Genomic DNA, 23,793 nt, shown 5'->3' on the forward strand with positions numbered 1-23,793 from the left:
AAGCTGCAACGGTAGAAGGTCTGTACCCAGTGGAAGAATGAACTAGGAAAAATGCCCTGCAAAAGAAAGGGCAAGAAAAATGCATGTGTGCCTTGCCTTGAGAGGAGGGGGCTCACTTGGGTTTGAGACCTGAATTCATATTAACTGTGTGGCCTAAAAAAAAAAGTCTTAGCCAAAAATTTTAGGTTGTCCAAATTGAAGGGGCCACCAAGTCCCAAGTAGAAACAAACTCAAACTTTCTCTGAAGAAATGTACTCTCAAGCCAACCTCAAAGAATTCCCACATATAAAGTTCCAGTGATTATAATTCTCTCTCTCTCTCTCTCTCTCTCTCTCTCACACACACACACACACACACACACACACACACACACACACAAAATCACAAAATACATGAGGTAACAAGCCATAATGAGTGAAAGATCGAGAGAAGAAACAAACACCAGAATCAGATAAGCAGAGACTTTAATATTAGAATTATAAGCTATAGAATATAAATTATTTATTATTCTAAAATATAAAAGAAGGGATCAAAAGTATAAGTAAGGAACAAGAGACTATAAAAAAATGACCATCCAGATTTGACCTTCTACTCCACAGAATTCTGGTTAATTCATTCTAGTTAATTAATTAATCCAATTAACCTGAGGCAGAGGCAAAGGCCATTTGAAGAAGCAATATTGGAGACACCCAATCTATGATTAAAATCTTGATTTAGATTTGATTAGGGTGAAAAATTAGATAGTATAACTTCTCCCAACAAGTCCCACCCAGTATCTCAGAAAACATTGAGCTGGAATGGAAGGTGCTTAAAAAGTTGAGTTTAGATTTGTTTAAAGTCCATACATGAAAGGGCTAATTAAAACTGCCATGGAAAAACCCTATACCCATAACATAAAGCCAGTTCCTTCCTTCAGCGTGCTCGTGAAGAGAAGAGCGCTTCCTCCACTTCACTGCAGAGGGTTCCTTATCACTCTATGAAATTATTGTCCAAAGGTTCAGAATTTAACACATGTCACTGCCTGTATCAAAAAACATCCTGATACAAAAGTGGGTTACAAATCAGTGTTTTAATAACCTAATCATGATGCAGTAAATCAATGTTTAAAATACATAAAAATTATTAAGAAAATCATTTCCCACAGTGATGGAAAGGTAGACATGAACTACTTATAAAATCTTAAAATCAATTTTTAATAATCGATAAATTTTCAATAAAATAATCACAAAACATTTATCTACCTTTTAATTAAGTTTACATCAACACCATTTTAATTATACTTTATCATTTAAAAATAATTCTCAGCTTTTTTTGGCTAATGGAACAACAACAACAAAAGGTTGGAGCACATGATTTCAGGTTTCGAGCATAATCAGCAAAGGGCGGCTCTAGCAAAGGGGGTGAGTGCAGAGTGGGCCCCTCCTCTCCCACAGCAAGAAGGCAATAGATAACCTTTCCAGACGTGGAAGCAAACTTCAGAAACCCTGAAAACAGAAGTCACTAAAATGGTAGCTTCTAGGGAGGAGTCCAGAGAGTGGGGAGAGGTGGAGCAGGGTACTAGGACTTTCCATCATAATCAGATATAGTCACTGATTTTTACCCATGTGTATGTATCACTTTGATTTCTAAAAAATACAATAATGTGTTTTTCTCTTTATTAATGGCCAATTAGTAGTAATCATTCTTAACCTTTATCCAGGAGAGACTCCCAAATAAAGTAGGACAAATGCACTCCAAGAAAATTAGATTCCATTGCCTTGAACGTGGCTTAGCTGCGGGGAGTAAAGAGCTAAAGGAAGCCAGTGGTGATGCTTGCTAGCGAAGCAGTGAAGCCTGCTAGCGAAGCAGGCAACGGTGAACCCACCCCTGACTCGCTCCAGTGCGAGTGCCTGTGGCACACTGAGAGACAGAGTGGTGTTGCCGCCAGCACCAGTTCACGGGTCTCTCCAAGAAGCTCCGCGGGGGTACATTTGCCCATTCCTTGGCCTTTCCAAAAGCAGTATTTCCAGAGATAATTGGTTTCTCAGTGACAGACTGATAACAGCCAAACCGCGATGCACTGCTCAGAATGCTGTGTGTTAATTTATGGTGGAAATAACAACCCCTCCGGTGCCCATAACGTTTGCAGCCTCTACCCAGGGCCCCCTGCTCCTCGGGATGGAGCTACTGAGGAAGCTAAACGGCGGCGCTGAGTGTGCTAACAGAGGCGCAGCGTCACGGGGCACAACGGGAGGGTGCAAGCGCCCCGGCACACGGCACACAGCACACAGCACGTCTCTGGAGAAGGCCGCACCCGTGGCCCCCAGCGACACTGCCTCCCTTCCCTGGACAGCACTGGAAACGCTCTGAGCCTCCTTTTCCTTTGTTCCTGTGCTGACCGAGCCCCCTTGTGATGATAAATTCTTTCTGTAGTGTGTCAAGTCACCGATTAATCTGGAAAGCTGCCTCTAGGCAGGAAGCTCTTTCTTGGGCTTTTCCATTATGAGGTAATCAATAAGTTAAACCCTTCCTGGAGACTCATCTTATCTCCACGTCCTTAAGAGTTACCTCATTCTGTCCGCGCGGTCATAGTCTACACCTTGCTCTAGGCTTCATGGGTTATTCACAGGCTCCCCAGTCGCCAGCCCAGCCAGCAGCTTGGCAGCCCCTGTGCACAGGAAGCCGCGCCCACCTCCGGCTCTGTCCACTCTAGACTTTACCACCTGGTCCTCCACCGCATCAGAAGTTCCATCTGGGCCGGCCACTCCGGCTTGACAGTGTCGTGTGGTCCGGGCTTTGCCCTCTGCTCTCCTTCCTCCTCACCCAGCTGCATTTTTAGAGCTCCTGATCAGTGGTCTCGTGGCGTTTCCAACGTTCAGACAGGTACAGGCCTCGCATTCACAGACTAAACCAATGACAACTCAGTATTCACATACAGTCAACCCTAGATTTCAACATTAACTTTAAAAAATCAGATTTTTTCTCCATTTTGTTTTGTGAACCAAGTTTCATGGACTTCTGGATTTTTAGCCACGTCTGCACCCCCACATCACTGTCCCATCACTGGAGCTCTCCGTGACTTCAGCAGAAGCTCTGCAATGGAAAAATCACGTGGAGATGGTGGCTAGGGTTGTTAGACATCGGGCGAGGCGGCATCTCCCGTTCCATCACGTAACAAAGCTAGGCAGGCACTCAGGGCAGAAGGCAGCAGCCCAGAGCAGAGGCTGAGAGCGGCAGACCACACCAGTGAGAGTGTCCGCGTGACAGGGTGGGGACGGTGCCGTCAGTCGGGGTGGCTGGTCCGCTTCCTATTTCAGCCACACCACCCACCCCAGCCCATGATTCTGCTTCACAACCTGCCCTACCACGCTGCTGAGCGAGCCTCCAGGGAGCTGGCATCCCTGGGGGAGAATGTTTCTAAGAGGAATTCAATATAGAGTAAACCAATGCATCAAACTTTTAAAAACTAGGAGGTGGAAATGTTACAGTTAATGCTCAACAAGGATGCCGTGTTTAGCACTTGTCTGGGGCGCTAAACAAGGTAAACCTAAATCCAAGAAAATCACACCACTTGAGGTCCTTTCCTAGGTTAGTTGGTCAAGATAACACCAAAAGATCCCAGCCAGGTTTATGCAAAAAGTGTGGCTTCTTGTTGCTCTGGTTTACAAGGAGCGTCAGGACCCAGCTGTTGAGTCTCAACTGTAACCTACACGCTACTAGCCATTCAGGTCTGTCTGGACTCTGCTCCACTTACTGACTTCTAAACGACCTTATTTCTATTTAATAATGAAGGATTTGGGATTACTTACAATTTCAGACACTGTGATTTGGTACAGTTACATGGCTTTTTAGACTCTGTGTCCCATGAACTAACAGTTACTCTATAAAGATTAAAAAAGAAAATGTATTCAGATCGTTACTCTTTAAAAAGAGAATTAGCTAAGCATCTGGTGTTTTTGAACGAATACTGAAAATCCCAACACCACAGAGTTACAGGTGTTATTTATCGGTGCCTCATCAGGAGGGGGTGTGGCACGCACATTCACACGTGGGGGCGCGAGCCTGGCCAGGTCCAGCTGCACGTCCAGGGACCCTATCGCTGTCTGCTCCCCGAGAAGCCTTCCCCGAGTTTCTTCCACTGATCTGTTTAAACCTCTACTGTGTGTGGCTCCCCACACCAAATAGCTTTTTAGTTTTATTTTCTGTATTTTCCAGAATCAGACGCTAACGAAAAGTAGGAATTAAAGACTAGCAGATAAACGGCTGTTCACATTGTTAGAGCTGTCCAACTAGGATTACCACCAGTATCAAAGCGTGTTTGGAATGTGTCATGTGGGCATTGGGGACCTCCCTCCTCACCATTCCTTTGGGGATTAGCCTAGAAGCCATCTCCAAGGGCGCAGGAGGAGGAGAGATGAGTGTGCGTTGGAGGCAGCTAAACCTGAGAGGCGGCTGTGGGTTAAGAAACCGGGACAAGTTCCCAAGGGCTGCTTAGAAGTGTTGCTTCTGAGGGGACTTGGGATGTTGGCCACGTGAGGCGGTGGGTAGATGTGGGGATGAGAAGGCGCACACGTGTCAAAACCCCGGCTGTGACTGGGGCTCTCCCTCCCTCCCTCCCTCGAGTTCAGCCACCTGCTCCCCGAGACGGCGTGTGCAGGCTTCGCCTCTGCAACCACTGGCTGCTTCCGGGCAGGGACACATCCTGGTCTCGGGTTTCCTACAGGAGCTGCTATAGTGCTTGGCACACACAGGGCTTGCTGACAGTCCCCTGTCACCCCACGGAGCATGGGAACTACCCTCGGCCTGTGCTCCGTGCCCTCACAAACACAACCGTCTCCAGTCAGGGCTGAGGTCAGTCTAAGCCTCAGCTCAGCCCACCCTCCCCTCTGCTCTGGCTGCTTCGGTCATCAGGGCTCCGCCACTCTTCTCACCGGCTCTGCTTCTGTTTCGTGACCCCGTCCTCCCCCATTTGAAACAGCAAATGGTAACTGACTCCTGGGTGAGCTGCTAAGTGTTACTTCTTCTGGAGATGTCTCTCGTTTTTAAAATAATGTCCCTATACTATGTCACTGAATGCTATATTAATTTATTCTTCGCCTAGTCTAGTTCTCTCCTTTAGAGAGAGGAGAGTTGCAGCCTTCTATTCTCATGGGTGCCTGGAGGTGGCAGATCTGGCTACACTGCTCCTGGCCCACCCACCCTGGATCACACATGGGCTGTTCAGGGGAAGGGGACATGCACACAGACTTCACTGCTCTTGCCCTCAGCCCTGCCTCTAAAATGGGGCACGGGGTGGCCTGGCACTACCTGTCCAGAGGAACCAAAACTCTTCTCTTTAAGAATGAGGTGGAGGTTCATGGAGACACTCCAGTGGTGACCTGCCACAATTGTGGAAGCAGAGAGGACAAGTCACTGAGTACCTACAGTGTCAGGAAGATGCCAACAGGCACTGACTAAGAGATCACCATGTGGCCAGGACTGTCATAAGAGCTTCAGGGGAACACCAAAAAATATATATATTTTTAAATTTACAGTGCCTGTTCTAGAGGAATCCACCAAATAATTTGGGACGTGAGATGATATATACAATTGAAAAATTAGAGAACAGAAGATATTATATAATCAACTATCAAATTATATGATACTGATTGTAAATGACACAAAATTCAGGGGCAGTTTAATAGAGATGTAAAAACAAAACAAACTACTTCTGTAAGAAGTAGAACTTGACATTGACTTTCAAGGGTGTGAAGTTTTTTGTTATTCAACAAAAGGATGTTTCAGTTGAAATAACAGCACGAGCAAAGACACCACATCAGGGATGAGCATAGAGCGCCTGAGGGGACAGTAAAGGGACAAGTTCCTTGTAATGGACTAAACTGGGAAAAAACTTCCATGGCTCTAATAATGTTTGACTACTCTTTTTGCCAATCTGAAGAGCAAAGGGTTAGAAGAGATCTGGACAACTCTGCCTCAGAAAAGTATTATAAATAAACTGTACCACAGTTGAGATATGACCTTATCTTTAAGAAAAAATTTCCAGAGAAGCGGACTCTTGCATATTATAATGTTCATTATGTCACCAAAAATAAAGGCCTCAATGATGTAACAAAATTCACATTAACGCCTGACTGATAATCAGATTATTAAAGCTATGCAGAGTGACAGGACGTGAATTTTTATTCATATGATAAGGTAGTTAATAAGTTAGCCAGTTCACCACCTATCTCTAAAGAATGACGATTGGATGAATTCACCCATATGGACTGCAGGCCGTAAGGCCCAAGCTGGCCTGCTTTTACGTCATCTACTATTTTAGAACGTTTAAACAGTATTGGGCTGACAGAATTTCCTTTCTGATGTCTTCAGACCTAGCTTGACCCTCTTATCTCGTGGAAGTTTAAAAAAAAAAAAAAAAAGCCTAACAAAGAGATAAAGAGGTCTAGCCAATTAGTTGTGGTTGGGAACTCATACAGAATGAGACAGGCAGCAAACAGTTTTCTGACAGCTCCCTCACCACAAATAATAAATTGGTAGAGATTCCAGCACACCGTCAGTACCATGGATGTTGAGATGAAAATCATCTGGCTGGTTCAGTGGTGTGACATCAAGTAATTATTTGCAGCAAAAAAATACAAAAACAAAGCTCATGTTGTTCCTGGCACATCATTTATAATAGAAAAATATTTTATGACCTGCATAATTCCTTCACACTAGAGAAAACCTAGTAGAGACTGGGAAGAAGGCAGGGGGAGGGTGGGAAAAAGGAGAAATACACTGCAGTGAAAACTTCCTCACGACTGCTCCTCTGTGGAAACGTGTACCAGCTGCAACACAGAGAAACCTCAAATGGCACTGTAGCTCTGAGAGCACACACTTGAACTAAAGTGTTAGAAACACCAAATTCCCTTGAATGCGCTAGACACGCTAAAGCACATGGTGGTGCAATACTGTTGGCCAGATGCTCCCAGATGACAAGAAAGATGAAGTGAGTATCTTCAGGACAGTAACGCCCTGGGTACACGGTGTAACACTATGCTGGCAGTATTACATAGCAGCAGAATCTAGAGGCTGCCCACAGAGTTGTTTTGTCCAGAAACATTAAGAGCCGTGATTCTAGAACCAAGTACAGCGACAGCAGCCATACCCTCGCTGATCCATGGCGCAAGAGTGGAGGCAGGAGAAAGGCTCCTATAGTCTTAGTCCATCAAATTAAGTGAGAGTCATTGACCAGCTCCGCAACCAACAGCTAAGACCGAAGCAGCAAGTCACACGAGCAACCGACACTCTTCAGCAACGTCGCGGAGGTGGAGTGTCGACTGAATCCCAGCCAGTCTCCAGAACTCCACCTGAGCCTCTCACACTGCCCCGGACAACCGTCCTCACACTCAGCAGCGCCGCGGTGGGGATGTGCCTGATGGTGGACACTTCAGGAGCCCGGAGGCTCCAGAGGCTACAGTCTACGTTTCCTAAATTGCCTGCCCTGACTTCTTTCGGGTCCTCAGATGTACATCTGCATTAGGCTGTGTGCCCCAAAACTTCGGAAGGCAGGAAGAGACTGATCTGCATCACCAACGAAAGGGTTCCGTGAACAGAAAGGGCTGCCCCATCTACTAATAGCACATGAATGTTACTCTTTAACTCAACAAAGAGTTTCAACCGGCTTGGTTAGTTTAATTAGTTACGATTATAGACATGACTTTAAAATGGCAAGACGAAGCCCCAGATAAGAGCAGCCACGTCCACCTGGAGACTGTGTGCCTCGGCCCCTGCCATTGAACGTGAACTGACAGAACAGGGAAGGCAGCGGGCAGAGGCAGCCATAAAGGCACATAAAGACTGCCGTCGACATTAAGTGACATTAAGTGACTGCCACACCATTACTTATGCTGATGACAGCAAAAAAGAAACGGCAGCTAAGTTTAAATCAACGTGAGCTCAAGACAGAGCTAGGAACGGCAGCAAGTCTCTGAAACAATGACAGCGGACAGTGGACGGAGAGTGGAAGCAAATGGAGGTTACAGACCAGTCTTTCCAGCAGCCACAAACCAGACATGCGCAGCAACACTGTTAGTGCACTGCTGAATATAAACATCATATTTTAGAAGTCATAAAGGTTTTCAGGTAAAACTAATTTTAAAACTCAGGAAAAAAATCACAAATGTACCCAAGAGCCTCTTAAACTCTTACATTAAAGTAAGTGACAATTGATTGCTTTTAATCCTTACCTAGCCGAAGTCATTTTTGGTGGTCCTGGAGGAGTTGATCCCAAAGGGAAAGCAGACCCGTTGACTACGGATGGTAAGGCTCCATTATCAAGCTGTGTAAAGTCAAAGGCAAGCATGATTTGAATTAGTATACATTTTGAGTTTATTCCCGTCAGCCCCTAGGTACAGATAAAAATGATTCTTTTTCTTCTAGAGGTTTACATCACAATCCCTTTACATTCATCCAGGCCTTATTACCACCATGATTCTGCTAACACCTGAGCAGGTTCCAGCCAAGGCTTTTCAGCAGAAGTGGGAGGAGCCCAGCCCAGTCATCTCACCCCGCCTGACCACAGGATGCCCTGGGGTGAGACAGCCCTGACTGTGGACAGAGACGGAAGTGGGCTATGGATTCTGGGCCGGGCCATCCACAAGCTGGCAAGCAGTACACACAGCTGTCGGTGGGCTGGCCGGCGGCATTGCAATGGGCATCTTTTTCATTTTGATGAACTACCAACTGTGAAATAAATTCAACTACAAATTTCTGTAAGCTAAAAATGTTCTTTAATTATTATTATATTCTTAGTACAACACAAGAGATCTTGACATCTGAAGTCTCATTGGCAACCATTACTTTTTCATCTAGTCATAAAAAATTTTGTAGTCAATTTTAACAAATTCAAAAGCAATGTCATAATCTCTGCATCATCCATGTCCTTTGCTTTCTCCGTTCTCATTTTCCTTTATATTATCCATTAGCATGGCTCACAGGGAAAGGAAAGGGTAGCATAATCAACACTGACCTAATTTTCTTCTTATCAGAAGCTTGAAGAAATTTAAAGTGTTGAATAAATTTAGGTTTTGAGATTATTTGTATATATCACAGTTAAACATCCTATCCTTGTCCCTGAAAACTTGAAATTTAAAAATAAGCTTTATTTAAGAAGCACAGTCTTGGAATTCCCTGGCGGTCCAGGGAATTAGGACTTAGGACTCCGTGCTTTCACTGCCGAGGGCCTGGGTTCAATCCCTGGTTGGGAAACTAAGATCCCACAAGCGTGAGGCCAAAAAAAAAAGAAAGAAAGAAAAAGCATGGTCTTAGAAAAACACATTTTATTCATCTTCCTTCTTTTCTCTCTTCTGCCTGTTTTTAAATAGTGTGTAATCCCTGTTGGGGCCTGAAGACACTGAGAAACCGCTCTGGGTCCAACTCCTTCATTACAAATCCGCCCCCCACCCCAAACCCCGAGTCCCACTGAGAAGTCACCCCCAGGACCTGCCCTGTTGGGTCTGGCCGAGAGCTGGGGGGCTCTGCTCTCCTCTCACTCACTTTACTGGAGGGAAGTGTTCACAGGTTACTGCAACTGTTTCCTTTGCAGTCACCCAGACACCTAATTATTGGGCCAACATCTCCAGGTGGCAGTCCAAAGTTTTGCATTCTTTTGAAGAAAGGATTTCACAGTCCTTGGGGTTGAGACAATTCTTTTCTTTTTTTTTTTTTTTTTTTTCTTTTTAAACATCTTTATTGGAGTATAATTGCTTTACAATGGTATATTAGTTTCAGCTTCACAACAAAATGAATCAGTTATATATATACATATGTTCCCATATCTCTTCCCGCTTGCGTCTCCCTCCCTCCCACCCTCCCTATCCCACCCCTCCAGGCGGTCACAAAGCACCGAGCTGATCTCCCTGTGCTATGCGGCTGCTTCCCACTAGCTATCTACCTTACATTTGGTAGTGTATATATGTCCATGCCTCTTTATCGCTTTGTCACCGTTTACCCTTCCCCCTCCCCATAGCCTCAAGTCCATTCTCTAGTAAGTCTGTGTCTTTATTCCTGTTTCACATAAACCAGATACAATTGCTCTTTTTCTCCTTTGCTTATTTAGCCCCAAAGTAAAGCAGAGAAAGAGAGATGTCTTTTCAGTACTACATAGGTGGTAAATCTAGGGCAGCTTTATACTAGAATCCATGACTTTCCTCGGCAATGTCGAACTGCCTAGGATGGAAGAAATAAAACCTAAGAGGGTGCTTCCCCGTCATGTCACCTGGGGATCTTGCTAAAATGCAGTTTCTGTGTCAGTGAGTCTGGGGTGGAGCCCGAGATCCTGCATTTCTAACAAGCTTCCTAGTGATGCCCACGCTCCTGGTCCACACACCGCACGCACTTTGAGTAGCAAAGAGCTGAAGAATATACAGAATCGGGGTTTGGCAAGGAAGCCGGGGTTCTAGGGTTGCAGCAAAGGCATTGCTAAAATAATTACCCCAAGGTCCACACTGGATAAGAGGTCAGAGGAGCCAAAATGAGGTAGGTCTAAACACAGCCAAGGAAAAGAGGGGAGGGGCAGAAAGAGGGAGACTATGGTCCAAAGGGGCCTTTCAGTGCACGAGTTCAGTGGTAGAAAAGCAAGTCCAACGTGTGCCTTGCTGACTGGGGCTGAAACCATTAGCAAAACAAGACGGGTGGTGTGGAGGAGGCAAGGAGGTAGAGGCCTACGTGCAGCATCAACAGAGACTTGCATCAGGCGCTCATAGCATCAGGCTGACATTCATCTCCGGCCCTGATTAACTCCTTGCCCCTCCTGGCTAATAAATACTTCATTCGAGAAGTATTTATTTACTCACTCAGCAAATATTTCACTCTATTTATACCCACTGCCTCAGAGATCTCCTCTAGTCTCGTGGCTTTAAATGCCACCTCTGCGCAATGAGCCACAGCAATGAGAAGCCCGCGCACCGCAGCGAAGAGTAGCCCCCCGCTCGCCGCAACTAGAGAAAGCCCGTGCGCAGCCACAAAGACCCAACGTAGCCAAAAATAAATAATACATACATTAATTAATTTAAAAAAATACAACCCTAGACTGTCAAAACTGAAAAATTAAAAAAAAAACAAGACTTAAGGAAAAGAGCACATTTTTCTTATAATTATATTTAATCTATGCATATTATGGTGTAATCATAAAAGCGTTTTAAACTTTTTTTTTTTTTGCGGTACGCGGGCCTCTCACTGTTGTGGCCTCTCCCGTTGCGGAGCACAGGCTCCGGAAGTGCAGGCTCAGCGGCCATGGCTCACGGGCCCAGCCGCTCCGCGGCACGCGGAATCTTCCCGGACCGGGGCACGAACCCGTGTCCCCTGCATCGGCAGGCGGACTGTCAACCACTGCGCCACCAGGGAAGCCCCCTATTGTATTTTTTTTTATTAAAACAATGACTCACTTGTTGTGTAATGAGATTTAAATTTGCTGGTACTGGCAAAAATCTTCCTACTAAAGTAGTCATGGGTTTAGGGACATCTGTAAGGAAGACAATTACAATTAATTGATAGCATATATTGTTCCTCTCCCACTTGCACATGGAAGAAAGTACAAAAATGACCATGTATCCTGAGTTGGACATGTGCAAAGTCATTGCCACTTATCTTGATCCTATTTATGTTTTCTATAAAACCTTTCTGGTCAATGTTTTTGGTTTTTTTTGTTGTTGTTTTTACTTATTACACCCTTTTCTTTGTCATAATGCTACTTCACTCGAGCTTCCAGGGATAGCTATGCTAAAAAATGCTGTCAGTGCCCAGGTTCCCAAGCTGTGCGCTAAGGTGCCCTGCAGTGCTGCCCCGAACTCACCAGGGACGCGCTAGGCATGTCACATTTTCAAGGAGAGCACAGCACCATCTGTAGGACGCCACATGAACTACTTTCAATTTACCTGCACTCTTCTTCAAATGGTTACTAACTAATCAGGATGTAAATACTTATTAGGCTACTGGGACCAAACTACTTAAGACTGGAACCGATAGGTATTCTTTGGCCTCAGGGTGCCGTGCAAAACATCCCTGAGACACTAAGGTCCCTGTGAAACTCTATGTTTGAGTCAAAGTGGCCAGAGAAATGTGTCTTAGTCTCCTGATTGCCCACCAGCTGAACACATTTCCTGCTCCAGGCTTGTGCATTCTTTGAATGATGTAACCTTAAGACTTCGGTAACAGAATGCATTTATTTTATGGTGATATTTAATGTGTGCACAGCAAAACAAAGGAGACTGGGCTGGGGGGGCAGTTATGATGACATGACAAGGAAATAGACTTGGAGAGCATTATGTAAATCTTCCTTCTGTAGGTGATCTAAAGGCATTAGGATTTTGTTGTGTTCCAGAAGGAAGGGAATTAGGAAAGAACCCTTCTCTGCCTGTAGAGGAGCAGATGCAGCTCTGACCCGCAGGGAACGGAGCCGGAGAAGCCGTGGCTGGTGTGCAGCAAAGCGCTCCTGAAGGCGCTCTGCACCATAGAAAAGTAAATGTCTGAAAGGCATGTTCCCTGTCCCTGGATAAAGAGACCACCAGGATGGAATGGGAGTCACACTCTTTCTTTTTGCACTGGGCTCCAAAGGCCCGTTGATATGACATTTGGATGTAATACTGATTTAAATTATTGACAAGGTCCGTGAATCATCTGATAATGAGAGGCTCTGGTTAGGCCAAGCTTTAGAGTAACGCAATTATGTATACAGTACACATAGGGGCCCAGTTTTCAAGTATTAATATCTAACCTTTGTAAACACAATCCTAAAACTGTGTCATTTGGCCTTTCTTTAATCATTCCTAAGTCATTTGATGGTAATCAAGTACTTATAGATCATTTATTACTATCGCACCAGTTTAAAGACGATTCTGAGTAACTGAATGGCAGATAAATCAGCATTTGATATAGTCATTTCAGAACTCATGGTGATTAAAGTAGGGTGGCAGTTCTCACTGACTACAGGAAAACGTTTACATTGAAACATATGCAGTTTTTACCACATCTGAACAGTCAACCCGCCGCCCAATCTGCGAAAGCTTGATGTTTCAACCCAGGTACCTCTATCCACAGCACTCGTGGGTACAAGTAGTCACCTGGTAGGATCACAAAGCTCTCTGCAACTAGCAGAAGGAGAGGAAAGCTATCCAAGAATTTGAGATTGTCAGTACAATGCACATAAGTTAATCTCTAAAGATATTTTTTTCTATTCTTAGCTCACTCATACGGGCTATGGGGATTGCCACATTGCCTCACTGCCAAGTTCACTTTTACTCTCTATACAAAGCCAAACATAGTCACTTACCAACTTCCATGTGATATATGACATATTTTTCTATTAATTTACTTTGTACCTGACTGTAGATAATTATTTTGGTCTTGATACTGAGGAACCAAATGAAGTGCTTTTAGTTCTCTTGTGCCACAATTGTCTACACACAGCATTTGTGTACCCCCTTTCAACTGATATATCACCTAAAATGAAAAATAATGATCAGGTTTCATTTTTCAAAAGATATCCAGTAATATGAACCTAAGTAAACTTAAATCTGAGAACACAGTTTTAATCCAGAATTTAAGTTTTCATGGAAAGCGGTTAACTATAGACATGTTCTCAGTTTCCTACCCTGCAATAACGTGCTCTCTGGAGGTACCACAGGGCAAAACCCCTGGGAAATGTCTTGTGAGATGTGCTTAGTGTGTTAAGAGAAGTTCCTGCTCACGCCTTTCTCTGCGGGTGTCTGGCCCTTGAGGTTTAGGGTAGGGAACAGGTGACTGTGAGCCCGAGCTTCTGTCACCTGTCCACGTGCTCCGTGGTCATCGTAAACGGAGAGAGTGTGCCGATCCAGACCCGGCCCCATTCAGGTCCAGTGAACTATACGAAGGACTTTGCCCCCCTGACTCCATCTCTGTAGCTGACCAGATACTTAGAATAATCGTCAATTTTACGGCAGCTGTTCTTTCCTGCCACATGCACATGTTATTAGTTAACATGTAGGGTGTTTTTAAAATACCCACTTATTTCATTTCCTACAAGTGCGCTTTAGAAAGGTTAACCCTAAGATCACCTAGTTGGGCTCCGACCATAAATACGTCCTCAGTGAGCCGGGTGAGTTGGCCGGTCAACCACACCAGTCAGCCCTGTCCACAGGGATGCAGCTTGAACATGAAGGTGAGAGAAGTCACTGTTTCTGCTTGCACATAGCTTCTAATTCGGACGGTAAAACCACAGATACCCAGAGAAGCTATGGCTTCTGCTGTTAGGTTGCCTTTGGGTTTCCTAGACAGGAAAACCCAAATAACCATAAAGGATCAATGTTACCAAAATAACACACACAGAGCCTACGTTAATGAGGTGCTGATCACTGGGTCAAACCTTCAGATCATCCTGACGGTGGATAAGAGGCCAGCATTCATGTTTGGTTGGAATTTTATTTGTATGTGGAGGATAAAGTTATAGCCACAGACACACAGGTGCACAAACTGGGGGGAAAGGCTCAGAGTGGACCTTCCAGACCTCTGCCTATTGCACAATTCTGGGCTCTGCCCTGTGCCTCCTGGGAGCCTTCTAACATTACTCAGGAGGCTGGTGGAATTGGAGGAGCTCTCATCCTGCTCACCTGCTCCAGGTGTCCTGGAACAGCTCTGCTCTCAGAACGCATGGGCCTGAGAACCATGGACAGAGGCGAGTACTGGCGTATGCCACAGCTAAGCTCATTTTCCAGTATTTTCTAGTTAAAGTATATGCCTTAGGGCTAAGGCCTCCTTTATCGGAATAAGGAGCTGATGGGGGGACGGCAGATGTTGGTTCTCCGGGCTCCACTAAAATAAAGCTTGGGGCTGGGCTCCCTAGCTCCCCCCACTTCCCAGTCCTCATGACACCGAGACCTGGAGTCCTCAACGTACCACTTACAAGAAGACTATGTAACATCTCTGTTTTCTTATCCATAAAACGTAGATAAAAACAATGCATACCCTACAGAGTTGATAGAGGATTACATGAAATTACAAACATGCAAAAATATCGCATAAACCACAAATGTTACTGATTACCTATCTTACATGCATGTTAGTATCAGGAATTTGGAGGCAGGCAGGAAGGAAAGCAGCCTCTGTGCTGCAGCCACAGAACTGGAGCTTCACCATCCCAGCAACATGCCAAACCATGCAGCTCAGCCAGCTGCCCCGTTCCTGGGCCAACCGCTGGTCTGCACGGACTGATGTCACTTATGGCTTCTCTCCTTAACAAAGAGAGCGGTGTCCTAATCTCTGTTTGATTTGCTAAGATCAAGTAGAAATGAGAATCTTAGACGTGACAGAAACATTACAAAGGCTCTAATTATATCCCTCTTTTCATAGATAAGACAACCAAAAATGCTGATACGACAAGTAAACAGAATGAAAAATAATGACTGAAAATATATTACTGTTGACTTAGTAATGGTAAGGGTCAAACATTTGATATGTTAGTCAGACACATTTTCTTTGGCATAATTACCATTGGGTTAGAGTCTTTCTTATGAGAGCCCCCAGAGGCATCCTCTGCTTCTTGTGCTGTTGGGAACTTGCAACAGGACTCCTGGGCCGGAAGGCTCTGAAAAGTTGCTTCCTCCAGATTGTTACTTGCGATAGTACCACCTGCTTCCTTGATTTCAACCTAAAAAAGCAAACGTTATTTTAGAAATCACATTTTGGACGTTGTACTTTACAGTTGCATAATACAGAAAATTCTTTGCAGAAGTTACTTTTTTTTTTTTTTTTTTTTTTTTGCGGTACGCGGGCCTCCTATTGCCGCGGCCTCTCCCGCCGCGGAGCACAGGCTCGGGACGCGCAGGCTCAGCGGCCATGGCTCACGGGCCCAGCCGCCCCGCGGCACGTGGTATCCTCCCCGACCGGGTCACAAACCCGTGCCCCCCCGCATCGGCAGGCGGACTCTCAACCACTGCGCCACCAGGGAAGCCCCCTAGAAGTTACATTTTTTAAGTAAAGAGCAGCCTTACCCTTAGTGTCCTCTCTCCCCAACTATTATTCTCTCTCTGGGGCAGCAAGATGGGGTGACAAGTCCTCTGACCAGCCTCACTGGGGATCAAGGACCCCGAGGACAAGGACCATCTGCCCACGAGGTGTGGAGATGTGATTTTAACGTGGCCCTCTTGCGGCTTCAAAAACACAGTATAAGTAGCTTGAGAAGACTCTGCAGTTGGTCAGCTGCCCCTTGAGCTCCTCGACAGCCCCCTACTCCAAAGGAGCTGGCTGCCTCATGGGACTTTCCTTAAAACCGCGTGAAATGCTGCTCCTCTATGGCCACTTTCGGAGCACACTCACTAGGCTGTATTAATGTTCTAGTCTATTGTTTGGCTTTTCCATCAAGAAGCCTGACATCCTTGCTGATGTTTCAGTAATCTTTATATTGTAACTTACAATGTATTTAGAGTAATGTTTATAAGTAAATAGTAGCACTTCCCTAACTGAATGGTAGGACAATAATTAACATGAAAACAGTGACGGTAGGGAATAACTGCCAACTTTAACTTTGTTTTTAAGCTATCCTCTGCAACGACTCAGTGACACACCGGCAAAATTACCAAAAATACGGAGAGATACCAATGATGTTACTGAAAATCAACAGAATTTAAAAAACTAAAAAGTCTCGATGATTAAAAAAATAATAACCTTTAGATTTAAGTGTTTTAAAATCAGGGTGCTTCTTTTTAAGATTTGATAATGTGCGGAGGACTGGGAAGCAGCAGTCAACCTGCACTCACATCATCTCTCCCTCCCCCCCTTAACCTCCACCTGCCCAGACTGCCTATTAGAGAGTACAGGTGAGCTTCCCCAGAGGCCAGGAGGCAGGTCATAAAGTCCTTCAAAGAAGAGTGATTCTGTGATAACTTTCTGAAGACCTCATATAAAATCACAGCATAGACAACTATCTTTCAAAGTGTGGGTGTTGACTCCAAACTTGGAGATCGTCTAACTTAAAATCTGGGATCTAAACAATTAATAGTTTTCATGGACTGCCAAATCCCTTAGCACAGCAGACTAGCATCTAGGTATAAATGTTTCAAAAGACAGAGGAAAGTTTAGCTATATTTCAAGTTATAACTTTATTTAGATATTTCAAATTTTATAGAAACGTAGAAAGTTTTCAATTTTCCTCTGCTTTCTGCTTTGGGGAATTTGTCATGTACACATCATCAAAGTTTATTTTTATTTTTAAAAATTATTTATTTATTTATTTATTTTGGCTGTGCCGGGTCTTAGTTGCAGCACGCGGGATCTTTGTTGTGGCGTTGGAACCCTTAGTTTCGGCAGGCATGTGAGATCTAGTTCCCCAAGCATGGATGGAACCCAGGCCCCCTGCATTGGGAGCACAGAGTCTTACCCACTGGACCACCAGGGAAGTCCCACATCATCAAAGTTTAGATTTAACTTATCTCCCTGTAATTAACAAATACTTATGCAGTAAATATATCAATTCCTCAGCCCCATGCAACTGATATCTGAACTACTTACAGTATAGTGAAATCCTATTTTTACAGAATAAACAGAGGTCAATATGTGGGAATGAATTTCTAGGAAAAGGAAATTAGCAATTAACCCTGAATATTTACTGAAAAATAGTTCCACTCTGTTTAAAAGACAAACATGTCCATGCTAAGTCTTTTTCATTTTATTAATGAATTAGGAAATTGTCAATAAAAATTCAAAAAAAACAAAGAAATATCATCCAAATAGTCTCTCCTTTATTTTGCTAAAATTGAATTACATTTAAAGAGAATTTACTATTTTAACGTGAGCTAGTTCCTTTCCTGCTCTGGTGAATGCTCACTGAGTCCCCTTGGTACAGGAAGGGAGCCGTGCGAGAACCAACAGGCAAACGGTGCTGGGACACACGTTTGGTCTGGTAGCAAAATGGAGTGTCTGACATTTCAAGTCATCTGAAAAAGATTCCGAGGAAGACCTCTGCACCAGCTGAAAGCTGGTGGGACTAGGTGTGCTCTCTGGTTTCTCTAGGCCTCAGCCTCTCCTCCCCACCTTTCCTGTGCACTAAGGAGCAGTGATTATGCTCAGAGAACACCAGAAAACAAATCTAAGCTCCTGCTGCTACGGCCTATGATATGCAAACAAAGTCAGGCTCCAGCCGTCTCAACACCAATTCAAAAATGTTCCACAAAAGCTTAATTTATGACTTACTAAAATGATTTAACAGCTGAGTAATCTAGTTTTCCAAACTAGATCCTTTTGAGGGGCCAGTACACATTTCCTTACAATCCTTTGTTTCCGTTAAAAACTGATTTGTTTAGCTTCAGCAAGAACAGAGCAGAAAAGGGGAATTCCCTGGCGGTCCAGTGGTTAGGACTCTGTGCTTTCACTGCCCAGTGTCCGGGTTCAAAATAAAGAGGTAAACAAACAAAGCAGAAAATTGCCAGTAGTTATCCACAGCCAAAGAGGGTAGCTGGCGGACAATTACCATGAATTCGTGTAGACTCTGATTCATGTTACATACGCTTGAGGAACAGCCACTTATTAGCAGAGGGAAGCCCCAACACCTTGATTTCAAGGCTCACCAAACACAAGTGCTAACTGTGAGTCCTGGCTGTGAATTACAACCCTTATCAATCTAAAGCGGAAAAATGTAAAAGCTGGGCACGTGAAGACTCCCACTGCATTTGTTTTCACAGACACTAGGGTTTCTTTCCTAAAGCCGCTTTTAAAACTTCCTAGGGACTTCCCTGGTGGTCCAGTGGTTAGGGCTCCGCGCTTGCACTGTAAGGGGCACAGGTGGGATCCCTGGCTACAGAGCTAAGCTCCCACATGCCTGGCTGCAAAAAAAAAAAAATCTACTTGTTTCCCTCCTCTTTTGTTGTATGATCTCTGCTGGGTTAGGCCGGGTTTGAACCAGGGACCGAGGACCTAATTCACCTTCAGGTAGAATGGCTTGGCTGGATAATGCATCTCGCGTTTAGCAAGGGATGCGCCCTGCAGGGAATGAGTGAATCCGATCAGGGATGCTACGGACAAGAGAAAAATCTTGGTAGAAGCAGGAAGTCTCCCGTCCCCACTAGGGCAGGGGTGCAGGGGGTACTGTGCGACGTGGATCTTACTGGAATCACGCGGACGCCGGGGTGGGCGGCTCCTTCCCTGGCCCAGGTGCCCAGGGGCCCGACGGCAGGACTCCTGTGCGGGGTCAGCAGGGAGGACAGGAAGTAGAGGTTGTAGGCTTGCGGCTGCTGGGCGGCGGGAAGAACGGCGTCTTCCAGGGGATTGAGCTTGGGAAGACTCGGGAACTCCCCGCGCGTTTCCTCATCTCCGTTCTCATCCACCAGCAGCTCCACTTTGACTTTGCCCTTGCAGTCCCCGTCGAGCGGGGCGTTGAAGGCGTGCAGCAGGGGCTCTTTGGGGTCCGCGGAGCCCAGGTACGCGTCTTTGAAGACGTGGAACTCGTCTGCCTCGTGCTTCACCGACACCGGGGTTTTCAGGGGAAGGTTTTCAGGAACAAACTGACTCTCGGCGCTGAAAAGGTCTGTCACCATCTCGTCCTCGGGGCTGCACATGCCGCCCAGCAGAGGGGCCTCTTCCATGTCCACTGGGGGCACCCGGGCCCGGGCATCGCCCCGCACCCGGCGCGAGGGGGATCCGGCGGGAACCGCACACCTGCAACGATGCGGCCCAGTCAGGCGGCGGCCCCCACCCGCCCCGGCCGCCGACCCAGGGGGCCCGCCGCTCCCGGGGATCTCACCCGGGGGGGCCCGCCGCTCCCGAGAGGCCGGCCTAGGGGGCCACCCCCCACCCCGCACCGGCGAGGCCGACCGGAGAAGGGGCCCTGCTGGCCCGACCGGCCGACTGGGACTGAAAGGGGCGGAGGTCCGTCATTCCCGAGGGGCAGACCTGGAGGTCCCGCCGCCCCTGACGGGGACGACTGGAGAGCGGGTCCCGCCGCCCCCTCGAGGCTGACTAGGGGGCCCACCGTCCCCCTCCCCTCTGCAGACCCGAGGCCGGGCCGGGGATCGCGGGGAAACCCGACGGCGGCCGGGGTCTCAGGCACCGGAGAGGCGCCGAGTCAGGACTCCTCAGACGGCGCACCTGTGGCCCCGGGAGCTGGCAGAGCACCGAGCGCGAGGGCGGGGCCGAGCAACTGGCCGTTGGGGAGGAGGCGGGGCCACGGACTGGGGCAGGGCCAGGGGCTCGCGGAAGCGGGGCTCGCGGAGGTGGGCGGGGCCAGGGAGAGGCGGAGGCGGAGGCGGGGCACGTGAGGCGGGGTCAGAGGGTGGGAGAGGTTGGGGGTGATGCGAAGGCGGGGCGCAGAAGTTAGTGGGGGCATGGGCGGGTCCCGGAAGTGCGAGGGGATAAGCAGGGATGGGGGCGGGGGAGGCGGCCCCCGTGACAGTGCTGGAGGGTGGTGGGCGGGGCGAGCTGGGCGGAGTCGGGGCCGGAGGCCAGGGACCGGCCAGTTCAGGGGAGGTGGACGGGGAAGGACACTCCCGGGACCAGCAGCTCCAGGCTCAGGTGGGGAACCAGAAGCCCCCAGGCCAGTCTGAGGCAGCGCTGGCTGGGACTCCCTGGCTTGACCTCAGACCTTAATCTTGACCGTGTATTTTTTCTGCCCCTCAGCTCCTCAGGACAGAGCCCGGCCAGCCACGGAGCACCGCGGGTGGGTGGACGGCCAGGGATCGGCACATGCAAGTTCCCAACCTAGCGTGCACTTCAGGTCCTTGGTGCCGGAGCTTGGGAGGAAGACTAGGCGTCTCTTGTCAATGTAAGCAACCCAAGGACTCCGGGCTTTCACTGCCAAGGCCCAGGGTTCAATCCCCGGGTTCAGTCCCTGGCTGGGGAACTAAGATCCTTCAAGACCCTCGGCGCGGCCAAAAAAAACAAAAAAAAGTAAGACATTCGCTTTCTAATCTCACTGAAAAAATACGTTCCTAAATCAAACAGTAGTAACCAAGGCACACCAGCACTATGCACTATTTGGCTGTACACTTCAGCGTTCAAGAAATCGCAAGAAAGTTTTGCACAGTCGACAATCCGGAAATTTAAGGCACAGCTTTAAGTTGCTGGGACTTTCTTATCTGAAAAATTATAATGGGACATTAAAAGCTGACATTAAAAGAACATAATGTAATTAAATTCTCACTGTTGGAATTTTCCTACCATGTGAACGACTTAAAATATATTCCCAGCCACTAGTTCATTGCAAACATACTTGCCTTGAAATACTGTCCAGTTCTTGGAGAATTCATTTCCTGTGTGCCTATGATCTATAGGGCAGGACTCCATAGAAAGCTTTAGTTGCTTCTTCAGATTAAAATTAGGACAGATTTTTTCTTTAGTTATACAGAATATCTGTAATTTAGGATTTTTTTTTATAGTAGGTCCTTGTTGGTTATGTTTTAAATATAGCAGTGTGTACATGTCAATCCCAAACTCCCAATCTATCCCTCCCCCACACCCTTCCCCCCAGTAACCATAAATTCCTTCTCTAAGTCTGTGAGTCTGTTTCTGTTTTGTAAATAAGTTCATTTGTATCATTCTAATTTTTTTTAGATTCCACATATAAGCGATTTCATATGATATTTGTCTTTCTCTGACTTACTTCACTTAGTATGATAATCTCCAGGTCCATCCATGTTGCTGCAAATGGCATTATTTCATTCTGTTTAATGGCTGTGTAATATTCCATTGTATATATGTACCACATTTTCTTTATCCATTCATCTGTCAATGGACATTTAGGATTTTTAAACTTTATAATGGTTGGAAAGTGATACGCATTCAGTAGAAACCACCAGACCTGCAGGCTCAGCAGCCATGGCTCACGGGCCCAGCCGCTCCGTGCCATGTGGGATCTTCCCGGACCAGGGCACGAACCCGCGTCCCCTGCATCAGCAGGCGGACTCTCAACCACTGCACCACCAGGGAAGACCCAAACTTCAAATTTTGAATTTTGCTCTTTTCCCAAGCTAGGGATATGTATGCTCCCTTCTAGTGATGCTGGGCAGCTCTCAGACACGCAATCACAAGGATAAACAACCGATACATTTACCACCATTCTGTTTTTCACTTTCAGGACAGTATCAATAAATTTCATGAGACAGTCAACACATTATTATAAAATAGGCTTTGTGTTAGATGGTTTTGCCCGACTGTAGGCTAATGTTAGTATTCTGAGCACAGTTCAGGTAGGCTAGGCTAGGCTGTGCTGTTTGGTAGGGTGGGTTTATTAGATGCATTTATGACTTCTGTGGGTTTATCAGGACTTAACCCTATCACAGGTCGATGAAGACCTGTACAGTACATAAACTCTCCTACCGAAATAATTAAATATTACAGATAAAGCTGAAGTCCCCTTGGGTTCCCTACCATCCGCGATCACGCTGCCTTTCAGAGGGAATCCCTGTGAAGTCTGCGGTGCATCTTTCCAGCCCTTTCTCTGGAGATCAACATACACATGTGCATGTGCATCTCCTTACTCTTTTTTTTTTAAATTTTATTTATTTATTTATTTTTGGCTGTGTTGGGTCTTCGTTTCTGTGCGTGGGCTTTCTCTAGTTGTGGCGAGCGGGGGCCACTCTTCATTGCAGTGCGCAGGCCTCTCACTGTCGCGGCCTCTCTTGTTGCGGAGCATAAGCTCCAGACGCGCAGGCTCAGTAGTTGTGGCTCACAGGCCTAGTTGCTCCGCGGCATGTGGGATCTTCCCAGACCTGGGCTTGAACCCGTGTCCCCTGCATTGGCAGGCAGATTCTCAACCACTGCACCACCAGGGAAGCCCTGGATCTCCTTACTCTTAATTTTATGGCTGGAAAAGCCACATCTTTTTGAACTCAGCTGAGTTTGGGGGCAGGCCTGAGAATGCAACTCAGGCTTCCCAAACTGTAGGCAATATAAACTGAAGAACCCAAGTGAAAAACCGTGAAGAGCTAGAATAGCCTGAGAAGCACATCAACCCCCAGGCCGTACCGCTCACTCCTTCACACATCAGACATTTCTAGTGAGCAGTCCCCATGGGTCAGGCGTGCGTGGCCATCTGTGTGTCACCATGCCGGGCAGGATCAAAGGCCTGGAACCTTTGAGCACCTGCAGTTCTGAGATGCTCCTCTGGCCCTGTTGGATTGGCCAAGGCCGGCTCTGTCTTGTCATTCAGGCCTCAGCTCAAACCCATTTTTTTTTTTTCCGGCCATGCAGCCTGCTGGATCTTAGTTCCCTGACCAGGGATGGAACCCAGGCCCCCTGCAGAGGAAGCGAGGAGTCCTAACCACTGGACCACCAGGGAATTCCCCCAAACCCATTTCTAAATCAGCCTCCTCCCCAAGCCAGCTACTCTTCCCCCACCCGCCCCCAACACCCATACAAGTGCCCAGGAACCCTTAAGATCCTTTGAGAGGTTTCCTTGGTTCTCAACCTTCTCCCAATGAAATTTGATCTCCACGACAGCCAGAACCTTCTGGGGTCCCCGCTGTATCCCCAGTGCCTAGAACAGAGCTAAGCATACAGTAGGTGTTCAATAAGAACTGTGGAGAAAACAGAATTCATGTATTTAACAGGTATTTACTGAGCACCTATTATGTGTCAGGCACTGTTCTAAGCCCCGGGGCAAGGGTGAGGATGCACAAATGAGCACAGCAAAATCCACAGCCCTTCTTAGCAGCCACCCTTCTCCGTCAGGTGTGTGAATCGAGCGATGTCCACTCTGCCCAACCCGAGGCCTTTTCTGCATATCTTGTCGGTCACCTTTGTCCCAAGTGCCTGAGCCTGGTACTTGACCTATAGCCTCCTTATCAGTGTAACAAAAGAGACAGAAAGCAATAC

General features: G+C 46.7%; 1 protein-coding gene across 3 annotated transcripts in view; it reads right to left on the reverse strand.

Annotated features, from left to right (window-relative positions):
- The window catches only part of TESMIN (testis expressed metallothionein like protein), a 52,490-nt gene extending 32,495 nt beyond the window's left edge, over positions 1-19,995 (reverse strand). Inside the window, exons 1-5 of one of the 3 annotated variants that reach the window (XM_027090287.1) lie at positions 19,092-19,995; positions 15,482-15,640; positions 13,338-13,458; positions 11,406-11,482; positions 8,208-8,299 (exon numbers count right to left, since the gene is read on the reverse strand). In XM_027090287.1, the coding sequence (XP_026946088.1) occupies positions 8,208-8,299; positions 11,406-11,482; positions 13,338-13,458; positions 15,482-15,640; positions 19,092-19,568 (926 nt within the window). In that variant the 5' untranslated portion in view covers positions 19,569-19,995. The remainder of the gene's footprint in view (positions 1-8,207; positions 8,300-11,405; positions 11,483-13,337; positions 13,459-15,481; positions 15,641-19,091) is intronic. The other 2 variants (XM_027090286.1, XM_027090285.1) reach the window with 2 other exon arrangements.
- Between the last annotated feature and the right edge of the window lie 3,798 nt (positions 19,996-23,793).

The sequence above is a fragment of the Aethalodelphis obliquidens genome, unplaced genomic scaffold (assembly GCF_003676395.1).
Source record: "Aethalodelphis obliquidens isolate GAN/ISIS:26980383/991018 unplaced genomic scaffold, ASM367639v1 scaffold69, whole genome shotgun sequence".
Taxonomy (NCBI): Eukaryota; Metazoa; Chordata; class Mammalia; order Artiodactyla; family Delphinidae; genus Aethalodelphis; species Aethalodelphis obliquidens.